Here is a 12,271-nt window from a genome sequence, read left to right on the forward strand (position 1 = left end):
CTTAACTACATTTAAAATGTAATGATGCAGAGTGGTTACATAGCCACAGGTGCTATGAAAGTTACTATAAACTGATAGGGCTTTAACTCTGGACATATTAAGTTTATCTTTATATCAAAGTAACCCAGTGATCCAGGTATGGGCATGAATTGCTAATAATTAATCTGACGGTGTCAGTTTGCCCAAATCAAAACATTTATAGCAGGTGGTAAAACAGATATTACACTGGAGCCAAAGTAAATAAACCTTAATTAAAACCATTTGTCTCTCCTGCTGTCTCGCGTGTCACTATACATGAAATTCTCTCTTGTATTTGCCAGTATACCTTGAAGCAATTAAAAAAATGAACAAATTAATTACAGTGTATTACAGCTGGGATTTCTCTCTTCCAGGTAAGAGCCAATTTATTTTGATTACAAGAGAAACCAATTACTATCACCCCACTGAAATAAAAATGACCATGAAAGAAATCATTTCCATTTTAAACCCAGAATTTTAAAAGCCCAAAGAGATGTGTTCCTCAGCAGATTTGATGAAGACAAGTAATGAGGTTACTCAGAGGTTGCGTTTTTACAAAACAGCCTTACAGCAGGGAATAATGATGCATGTAATTATAGGCAAATCGCCTGGCGTGTCTCTGTGTTGATTGAGCTGTGCTTAGACTCCCTAAAGATGTCACTCTTTCCTCCTCGTAGTACGCTGTGTTGGCTGTCAGATGATGGGCCTTCTGGTTGGCAGCTGCTTCCCAGCCTCATAGTTTAAACCTGCACCATGAGAATCACTGCTGGGGATGTAATGGCTCTGTTATATTACACATATTACTAAAACAACCCTATGCAAACACATGTGAATAAAGTAATGCAGTAGAAATGGTATGCTAAACTGACTGGAGGATGGAATACTTGGTGTGGAGAGCTGTGTTTGAACTTTTAGCCTAACTTGAGTGTAAACTATTTGGTTGTAGACCTCATCTATCTCTTATTGAGCTGATCCTATAGAATATTATGTGAAATCACTATCCTTTGTTCATACTTTTAAATTTTATTCCACTGTCCAAATGTGGAAACTATTCCACAGGTGGACTGTGTGAATGTGATTCTACGTTTGAATCAGAGGTGATGGTGTCATGTTAAAGGACACTTTTTGTAGGCTCTGTGAAATCTCATTGGAAAGTTCACTTAACTTTATCAAAGACGGTAAAATAATGCTGAGTGATTGACCTGTTGAAGAATGAAAGGCTTCTGTGTTCATTTCGAATGATGTCCTCCGTAAATCGCTTTTTTAGGATTGAATAATTTCTTCAGATTATTTAACGTGGTGAAATCGTGCAGCAGAGGGGCGTTCATCCCTGGAGCGGACTTCTGTTTTGTGACGCAGAGAACGAGGCAACAATATTGATGTAAGGCTGATATGGCATTTAATGCGTAACTTTTCCTTTGTAATGTCTGCAGTAGTGGAATTACTTTTTGTAATGAATCTCATTGCGTTACACATGTTAAAGTAACGAGCCCGACGCTGACGAGCGGTTGTGCGTCTTGGAGAAGGCAGGGACGCCAAAGACGCGCAACGGCATCAGCAGCGCATTCTGTTTGGAGCCACCGGTTGAGATCACTCAATGCTCGCAGCGCTGACTGTCTGAAGGGATTGTGGGATACAGATCGACAACCTTCACCTCTACTAAAATATTCCTGAACAAACGATGGACATTTTCCTCGGGCCCCCCCAAAAAAACCAAAGCGACGGATGAATGAAATCGGAGATGGTCCGCACCACGGCCAAAATCGCGGAGCTCTTTTAAACAGGTTTGTGGGTGTGTGCGCGTCGGGCTCGCCGTTACCTCTGGACTGCACTGGCCAACTTCCCCCGCTTTCCATCAAGTCATGTCTGATACAGAGCGATGGGCAAGTTTGACGACAACGAGAGGATAATCCTCAACGTCGGTGGCACCAGACACGAAACCTACAAAACCACCCTGAAGACCCTCCCGGGGACTCGACTGGCCCTGCTCGCCTCAGATTCGGACATCGACTCTGTGCTGGATCAGCTGCAACAAGTCCCCGGCTTTATCGAGTACAACGCGCGGACCAACGAGTACTTCTTCGACCGCCACCCGGGTGTCTTCGCCTACGTGCTCAACTACTACCGCACCGGGAAGCTCCACTGCCCGGCGGATGTGTGCGGACCGCTGTTCGAGGAGGAACTCTCTTTTTGGGGCATTGATGAGACGGACGTGGAGCCCTGCTGCTGGATGACATACCGGCAGCACCGGGACGCAGAGGAGGCTCTGGACGTGTTCGAGCTCAATGTGGACAACGGAGACGAGGACGACGAGATAGGAAAGAGGCTCGGCATTGAGGATGTGGCTGCCGACGGGAATGTCAGCCTCTGGAGGAAGTGGCAGCCGGTGATCTGGAATCTATTCGAGGATCCCTACTCCTCCAGGGCGGCGAGGGTAAGGGCGCACCGCTGAGTCTGGGGCTCTCCAAAACACACACTCTAACCTCCACTTTACTCCCTCTGCCCTGCCTCCTTTCATTCATAGAAACACACTGCCCATCTCAGCGCGTTATTGTAACCCAAAAATAAGGGAAAGTCAAAAGTTGGTTAAGTCTAAAAAACTTATATTTTGCATTATTTTCCTTCCAGCCCATTATTTGTTTTGGTTTAAAATGATCCTCCCTTAAACCCTTTGTATTCCTCTCAGCTAAAATAAGCAGATTTATTTTTTCACTTATAAGCACACAAGGTGTTAACACTGTCAGGATGGATATTCATAGCAGCAGTGTTTTTATGTGTGTAGGCCCGAGCTAAACACAAGCTGTAAGCCTCCATTTGTTGCACTGATGCTGATTGTGTCAGCCATACCTCCCGTGTCTGTGTCACTTCAAGGTTTCTCATTTTAAAATACATTTTTTCTCATTTTAAATAAAAAATGCTGTTTATTGGGTCACAGCTCTTGCAGTGCTCTGTAAAGTCACACTTTTAACAGTGTTTCTTCAGCACCTGCACCACAGCAGTGCTCTATTTCTGATCACAATACACAAGAAATGTGTGGGACTTTTATCTGATCCAAATTTAGTGCACAGGCTCTGGCTGGGAGAAGGCGAGATGTAAACTTACAGGCCACATGTGGCTTCCTTGGCTCTCCTTTTTGATCATCATTAACAGTTTCCAGGCATAAGGTGTGTGGCAAATTGGTTGGATTTGATTTAATACTGCTTATTCAGTGTGCAGCTATCCACAATGTGCATTAACAACCCAGTGAGCTAAGCTGATGTGAGCTGTTGGACAGTAACAGCAAAGCTGTCCTCAGATATCAGAGATCACTTGGCAGAAGTTTTGATGTAGTTTAAGTTAACTGTCAGCTGGGCACCGCATCTGCAAAAGTTGCTTCTGCTTTCCTATCGGTCAAAGACAGGATCTCTGCTAAGCTCGCCGTAGGCTGCTGGTGAATTCTGGGTAATGGGCAGCAAATCGTTCAATCATTGGCTGATGCAAGAATGAATACCTGCCAGCTTGGATGTCATGTTATGTATATAACAAATAAATGCAAACAGCAACACAAAAGAATTCATGGTGTCACGGCTGCACAGGTTTGACTGATACAGGGTTTTTAAAAGTAATTAAACTCACAGTCATACACTGCTGCTAATGTTTATTCTGTGTCGTCAGTGACAAAGCACCCGGTGTTACATCACATTTTGATTGGGGTGTGGCTGGAGGTCACATTGAAAGTTAGGAGGACAAGCAAACAGCGTATAGGCCATAAGAGTGTGAAATTGTTTAAAAAAAAAGCCTTTAGCAAATAAGGTAGCTTCCTAGAGCTTTGCACGGTAGCCTGGAAACACACTGTAATCAATATGCACATTGCTGGCAGAAGAAGAGTTCCTCCTAGGATCAGAGCTCAACACATTATTGGCTGAAATAAGAAAATGATCAGCACTTAAATATACATCTAGGATCTAGAATGGTAATAAAATGTGTTTAGTTGGCCAGAAATACTGGTCTTACTTTGTGAAAGGATCATTTTAGCCCAGTCCAGCTAAGGTTTTCCACGACTTCTACTGTAGACAGCTAAGTCTGTTTTTAAAAAGCTTACAAAAACTTTGCAATGTTGGTAGTTTATCTCCACAGAAATACATTTTTACGTTTACAACTGATATTATAAGTTCTTTCATGCTATTTTTTTATGTATCCTAATTTAGTTTTGTACACATCTAGTGCTAGCAGTCTGTCATTGTTCCGTGTTAGGCTGTTTTTATTAGTAATCTGAATCAAGCTCATTAGTGAGCCAAACTCCTAAATAGTAGACCTTTCTTCATAGATCTAAAAGCTAAAAATACAGTAACAGAATCAGCTCTGGTTTCATCTACTGTGATTACATCATTCCTCCTCTTCATTGTCTGCAGGTGGCAGCATGAACAGGACTACACTGGCTTTTATATGAGGTTGATGTTTGAACAAAGGAAGCAGTATCGTTGGTTTACATAACACCCCATCAGTTTTTGTACGATGAGACAAATATCTTTTAATCTTTAGTGACTGGTATCAGTGATCAGTTTTGCCTGATGCAGTCTATATTTAATTGCTTCTTCTGTTGCCTAATACCAGAGTCCGTCTACATTTTTAACAAGAGGGGAGGTGTTCGGCAGGACGTGTGTGTGGGTGTTATTGACCTTGCTCCATATCACTTATCCTCCTCTTTTAATCCATCAGCAAACTTTCAGTGAGGCAGGGATTTGTCTTGATGTGTGAATCCAGATACTGAGTGTGTATTTTATAATAATTTCATAATATTTCACATTAACCTTAGACTACATATGGCAAACGGCATGGGGAAAAACAGTAATCTGTTAATTCCTGTCCAGTACATCTTACTGTTATTTTCTTGAAATCTTTTTTGGTGATGACCCTACTGACAGAGGAACTTGCATCGACATAAGACAGGGCAATACTGAATTAGTTTCAGCTATGCTTTACTGGCAGGAGAGAGTTGATGGCGCTGCATGCCTGTGTTTACACCACATAAACTACATCTGTCTCCTTGCACCAACACAATAACCCAACATGCACCCGCAACAGAGAAGTCCCATCACATTTTCCTGCCACCGATACAACACAGAAACATTTGTTTCTACAAAATACCTTCAAATCTTTGAGAATCCCTGATGGGAAAACAAACATCTTAGTTTAGCAGCAGTAGTTAGGGCCAGCAGGCATTTGGTTAACCTTTGGTTAGCCTCGTACAGACAAGAATGAGACATTATGTGACACAGAGAGGTACCACAGTGTGTGGATGCCTGAAAGAATACCCTCAGATCATTATTCTGCGACATTACAAGATGTTAGAAGAGAGTAACATGAAAAAAAATGTCCATGGATAGAAGAGGTGTTCACTGTTCACTCTAAAACCAGAGTACTAGCAAAGTGCTATTTAACTGCGAGAATGATATTAAATGTAGTGGTGTACTGGTGAATAGAAAAATGGGTGGATGGATCCTGTATTTCATGTTTATCATTATATTTTGACTTGAGTGAGCTTGACCTGCATGATGATGTATGATGTCCCTGACAGCTTCAATAGTCCCATATAGCAGTTAGAAAGCACCTGGTGTTGAATACACTGACATATTCAGTGTCATAGAAATATGTACATTCCACCCTGCCACTTCTTATTGTACACTTTTTGGTGACATTTATACTTGTATATTTTAACCTCTAAATCCCACCATATGTTGTTTTTGGGGTAGGTGAAAATCAACCAATAGTGCAATAAATATTTGACTTTAGGACCTAAAGAAGTAAAAGCTAAAGACTGTCCATGTTTTAAGGTTTGCTTCTGCAGCTCTCTACTGGCTCATAGTAAGGTTGATCAGATTTATTTATTTGTAAAGTGGTATTTCCACCTATGATTTACAATGCATGTAATGTAGCATCTCGTTATCAATGAGGTTTATAATGATAGACCAATTTCCAAATATACAGGCAGCTTGATATTTGTGTTTTTTTTTTTTTAAACAAAAGACATTTAGTTTTAAATACCTGCTACTGGTGGATGTAAAGGTAAAAAAAATAGTAACAGGTAATAATAATAAAATAATAATAAAATAGTCTTCCTTCTTGGAACAGTTCACCTTTGAAGTGAGTGGTCTTAATTGTAGGCAGCGGTAGCACTTATTGCAAGTAGCATGACAGAGCACCAGTCCTCATTCATTGTCTTATTCCTTCATAATAATTACATCACAGTAATTTGATAATTTTCCATATAGTGGTTTCATTATCAGTAAACTAACTGATGTCAGACCTACTTGTAAGATCAGCTGTCTCTCCATGTAAGCTTAAGTCCCAAAAGTCTGATCTGTTCCTTTAACCAACTCATCCACGAGTGTTCATGTGCCAGCAGTCAGCGGTAGCAGGCGTGCTTCTCTGGGCTCCCCACGCTGTTTCTATTGTTGTAGTCATCCTGTTCTCTCCTCACTCTCAGTGCTGCCTCTTTAATCTGTATGCAGTGTGTTTTTAAGAGCACCTATCTATGTGTTCAGTGGTGTGTGTGTGAGATGATGGTGAATTTCTAATTGGTTTTCTTATATGTTAACAATTAAAAAGAAAAAGTCTGAGCATATATGGTTGTTTTCTGTGTTTGTCTTAGTATATATATATATATATATATGTTCTTCTATCTGTTAATCTGTTTGTTTGTCCCTCTCATATTTTTGTAGTTGGCCATTGCTGGATTGGGATGGTAACAAAAAAAAGAAGAATTAACCCGCCACCTTTTTCATTTCCAATGTCTGCACTCTGAGGCAGAGGTTTAAATGATGCCTGACTTTGTAGTCCCCCCCCACCCACCACACACAAACACACATACACTTCACCCACCCACCCACGCATCCCCCTATTTCCCATCCTCCCATGATCCCATCTGAGACTGCAGCTTGCTTTCTGCCACTTAAGAGGTTAAAAACCCAAACCGTCTGGGTGCCGCCTGCCGCACGCCTGAAGATACCAAAGCCAGGCTGCACGCTCAGCCTGCCTGTTGTCATGGCAACATCATCGCTCATCACCACAGCCTGTTTTCATTCAGATCTGTCCAGTTTGTGAAACTGATTGATTTCAGAAACCCTCTCGACCGTGAACCCTTAATGCTCAGTAACCCCCTCCGTGCTAGTTTGTTAGTTTTGAGGCAGTGATGGAAAATGAGTGTTGGAGCATTACTCACGATTCATGTGTGCATGTCTCTTTAATGACTTTCTTATTGCTGTCAGAGGTGATAACATGATGTTTGTGCTTTAGCTTCCTCACTTTTTTAAGCTACTCATTTTAAGCTCATCAGAAAGCCCTGTTGAATCGTATTGTGCGGAGTTTGAGGTTGTAGGAGGCCAGCTGATCTGCTGCAAACAGACGGCAAGGCCTTGCTGAGTAAATAGAGTCTGACGTGTAAACAGCAGCAGACCTGACACTGGGTAGGAGAGCAGGGCAAAAGGCTGCCCGTGCGTGGGTGGTGACGGTGTGCCGCTGGGTATGTTTGTAGCTACTGCCAGTCATGTTAATCTGCCCAGCCAATCATCATCCTGCACTGCTTTGGTTAAATGTAATAGATCAGTGCACAGGAGGGCTGCAGCTGTGGTAATTAAGAAGGAGGTTAGTGTGAGCAAGACTTTCACATTAACAGTTTAGGTTCTGGTAAAGGTGTAATGCTCAGTGGCTGAACATTTGCTGTTGTGTTTGTTGCTAAGCTTACGTCACTGCAGTTTTATTTGTATCACCTGCCAGTCCTGCACTGTGGTGTTAGTTTCTTATGCATACAGAGTATAGAAAATGCACCATGTAACTGTGACTTCACCTACACCTGTATGTAGAAAGGTTACAGCTGTTCCTTAAAATTACTCCAGGAAACAAAGCCTTTAGCAAGAAAATTAGACAAGCAAGCAGCAATCATAATGGCTAACAATATTGTGGCACCAGTCACACCCCCACAAAAAATAATCATTTATTGCCTTATATTTCTTTGATAGAACAATGAAGTCCATGATATCATAATAACCAGTCATTGAGAGATGTAAATCATTACACGAATTTCCCTGAGGGACCTTCACGAAGGGATTAATAAAGTATATTCTATTCTATTCTATTCTATAAATGTAAGACGTAACAACAGCACAGCTATTCTAAGGCTGTGTTTCTAATATTGGCTTTCTATATGTGCTTTCTATCAAACATCACTAAAATGATTTTTGTGTTATGTTGTATAGCCATAGGTGTCAGCTAGAGAAAAAAATCCCTTATCAGTATAGATAAATATGTTTTTGGATCAGCACCTACCAAAATGACACCTGCAGTTTAGGTGGTGTTTGAGACATTTCCAAAACTGGTATCACTTTTTAGTTTTGGGGCAAGTAGAGGTTTTTTCTTTACTAATTAAAATAAGGAGTAACTGCATCATGGCCATCACAAAGTGTGTTTGTTTTCAGTTTGACCCGGGAAAGTGATAGGGAATTCAGTGTATTATTATCCTGTAGCCACATTACACCCTGTAGTTATCAAAAGAACATCAGCCTTAAGTATTATATTCTGCTTAAGAGCAGCTCCTTATATCCATCAAATTTTACTTAAAACCCTCAGAGCACTGAAACTACTGGTCAATTGCTGCTGTTTTCATGACAATGTTATTAAAATCAGCATAAAATGTCTGTGTTGTTAAAATGCCTGAATCTTCGAGTGACCTATGTGTCTATTTGACCATTTGTAGGCATATTCACTATTCAATAGCTTTACTGATTAACTTAAGTGGTTGCTGCTTGTGTAGTCATGTTGCTGATCATGCTCAATTCCTCTGAAATATTGTTTGGTCCAAGACATTTTTCAGAAGAAACAAGCAAAATTAATAAGAAATCAGTCAAAAAAAGGCTTATGAAAGCAGATACTTATTCATATAATATAACATAGTGAGTGTTCACTTGCAATAAGGACAGTGCTGGAATGTGTCTGTGTGCATACAAAAGAAGAGAAAGAGAGGGCCCTGTTGGATAGTTAATGAAGGAGACTTGCTCCGTGTGCATGATTGGACCCCTCGCCTTACAGTTTTTTGCTATACGACATCCCATCAGGCCTTGCTTTCTTCGTCTGACTCTCGGTCTCACCCTCTCTCACACACTTTTCACAGAAACAGAGAACAATGCTCACTCTCTCTGCACAGGGAGTTTTAAATTATTACGCAGTAGATTAAAGTACCAGATTTGACATACATGATGACAGTGTTGGTCCTGGGTCCCTGTGACTGATTCATCCCCTTTGTGAGGCCTGTGTAACTGTTGATTATTTTTGCTTGGAATACTTGATCATTCAGATATTTGTTATGATCTTCACACTTTGTTAGTTAGTAGGGCATAGATTGTTGTTTAACAGTTTAATGGATGAAGAATTGTGGGCATTGGTGGAATAGCTAGCAACTAGAAAAGCAGCTTGTATTTCTTCTTTTTATTAAAGTCAGCATGATATGCATTCGATAATGAATGAAGCATTTTGCAGCATGAGATAAAAAGTGCATGTTTGACCTTCCATTATGGCAGCACTCCTCTTGTCCCACTTAAGGTTTCCTCTTAACCCGAACCACCCACTAACCATCTTTCTATACAGATAAGGCCGGGCGTCTCCAGGTACACATCTGGGGGAAAAGAAAACTGCACATTTATCATCAGATCATGTAAAGTGTTTAAACATTGTATGTATGGAGTGGAAATGTGTGAGAAAAAAGGTTCTCAGTGTGACAGTCACCTCAAAAATGAAGATGTCGTGGGTGGTTTTCACAGAATGCATATGACTCAATGTTAGCCAGATTGGAAGAACTTTGTTGCTCAATTTGCAAACAGAAATTTAATGTCACCCTGAGTGGAGACTGTGAGGAGTACTGCTGAGACTGGAGTAGATCAAAGGGAAGGAGACAGGACACCCTGAAAGACACTGGATTATACAGCAGAGAAATATGCCTCAGAAGTGCACTTAGGAATGGGTTAGATAAGAGTTATGTATCATGCATTTATGGATGTAATAGCATGCATGCTAAAGGGGTGCTCCTCCTGTCTTCTGTGCAATACCTCTCCACTGCCAGAAGGGGCCCTGACGTCAGGGCAAAGATACCAGATGTGCCATTTGTTTGGGCTTAATGCTGAATTATTAATGCTTATCCATTCACTCTAAAAGATTGAACGCTTTCCAAGGACAATGGATTTACTGAAAGTTCTTTTCTCTGGCACCATTTGCACAACCCCAAGGCTTATGCATTAAAAGGTAATTAATAAATCAGACTTTCTGGCTGATTTGTGTTTCCTGAATCTGTGCCTCACTCGGCTGGCTGAGGCTGAGGTCTAACATAACACTGTGCTCAATGAGAGCAGGGTCAGTTGCTGTGTTTCTGTTCTTTCCCAGTTCATGGTATGATCTTACTCATATCTTGTCTTTGACAAGATTTGCTCCAATGAACCACAGAATACCACTGACAATACTGTACATATTTATTGCCATTGGTAAACGACTTAACGTCCACATACCTTCTGTTCAAGAAGTGAACCTTTTTTTCCTTTGTTCAAAAGTTGCAAGGCTAAATCAAACCTACTTTCAAGCAACCTTTTATATCACATGTTGTCATTTATTCAATGTAAAGACTGTTAAAACTATGGACAAAGCTTTCATGACGTCACTGTTTCTGAAGAGCTGTTTTGAGGCTGCATTCCTATTACGTAGTCTGCAGTCGGCAGGGGCCAACAAAAATCCACATTGGGAGGTCAGCAGGGATGCTGGAGGTTCCACACATCTAGAGGGGGGCTAGGGTTAGGATTTTCTTGAGGTTTACGAAAACTGTTTGTCCAATAAGATGTTAAGCCCAACAGCAATATGCACTATCAAAAAAATATTCCTGTCCATTCTACCGTCTATGTTTAGGGTTTGAAATCCAGTCACTTAGCAACTGAAGGCTCGTGCAATCTAATAAGCTGCTCAGCCTTCAGATATTTTTTTTCCTTTAAGCTGCAGTAAGTATTGAAGAAACTCTTCCCTGCTGCTTAGATTAACTCAGTTTTAGTTGGAACGCACCCTCTCAGCCTTCCAGACTTCACAGGCAAAGGTCAGGCGACATTTTCCAAGAGGTGTTTATGCTCAGCGGCATCTTATTTATTTGTCAACAGTCACATTCATTCCATGGTAGGCTCTAGGGTGACAGCACATTGCTCAGCCATCATCACAGCTTTGACTGAAAACAGAGCCCCAGTAACCATGGTGGAAGCTGCAGTCCTAGACAAAGACGAGGGTCAGGCTGCAAACTGAAAATGTCGCTCAACAACAGGGCACAGAAAGAGATGTCATCTCGTAATCATGACAGCTAGTTGCAGGCTGACCCTCTTTGACAGCTTTGGTTGTTATTGAAGCTGTAAAATGTGTCATTTATTTCTGTCCCTACAAAGTGTGGCTCTGTAATGAACTGGATTGCTCCGTTTTCTTGGTAACTTTGTCTGATGCTAATTGCGTGCCTGGCTCCTCTGCTGGATCAACCTCTGGCTTTTAGTTCTACTCACTGATCATTTACAGAGGTTCAAAGACAGGCACTTTAAAGAGGACCTATTGTATAATGCAGCCACATCTGAGCATGCAGGGCTCAATTAGAGCATATGTTGAGCCAAATCAACATAGCAACGAAAGAAGGGGACACAGTGAGCTGTGCAGACTCATGGACTAATAGTAAAAACCATGAGATTATGTCAGGACTTGGATTCTGTTTCACCTTGTCTTATTGTTTTTATGTTGTCCTCTTAGGTTTGGTCTCTGGGTTAACCTGTGTTCTGTTATTGTGTCATTGTTAGCTGTAGGTAATGTTCATCTTAGTTGTGTTTTCAGTGTCTGGTACATCCTGTTTTACTTTGAAAGTCCTTTGTTGGTATTTCCCCTTGTGTCCCTGTGAGTTTGTTTCCCTGTGTTTCTGGTGATTACCTGCTCCTCCCTAATGTGTGCCACCTGTGTCTCATTGTCTTCCCTGATCCTCTGTATATCTTGTGTGTCTTCCCTTCACTCGGTGTCAGTGTGTTCTGTGTCTTTGTGGGTTCATGTCGCCTCACAACGCATGGCCAGCCTTTACGGCTTTTGTCCTTTTGCCTGGTAAATCCTTCTTTTTGTTGAACTTTCTGTTGAAATCCATGCTGTGATGAACTTTTGTATTAACCTTGAACACTTAGTTCAGCCAAGCCAAGAAGAACTTGTATTTTTGAATTAACTCCGTGATATG

The 12,271-nt window shown here is 41.2% G+C and overlaps 1 protein-coding gene across 3 annotated transcripts in view; it reads left to right on the forward strand.

Annotated features, from left to right (window-relative positions):
- Window positions 1-1,544: 1,544 nt before the first annotated feature.
- Window positions 1,545-12,271, forward strand: part of kcnc2 (potassium voltage-gated channel, Shaw-related subfamily, member 2) — a 66,198-nt gene continuing 55,471 nt past the window's right edge. For all 3 annotated transcript variants that reach the window (XM_028399533.1, XM_028399535.1, XM_028399532.1), the window contains exon 1: window positions 1,545-2,452. In XM_028399533.1, coding sequence (XP_028255334.1) covers window positions 1,898-2,452 — 555 coding nt within the window. In that variant the 5' untranslated portion in view covers window positions 1,545-1,897. The remainder of the gene's footprint in view (window positions 2,453-12,271) is intronic.

The sequence above is a fragment of the Parambassis ranga genome, chromosome 2 (genome assembly GCF_900634625.1).
Source record: "Parambassis ranga chromosome 2, fParRan2.1, whole genome shotgun sequence".
In the NCBI taxonomy this organism is placed as follows: domain Eukaryota; kingdom Metazoa; phylum Chordata; class Actinopteri; family Ambassidae; genus Parambassis; species Parambassis ranga.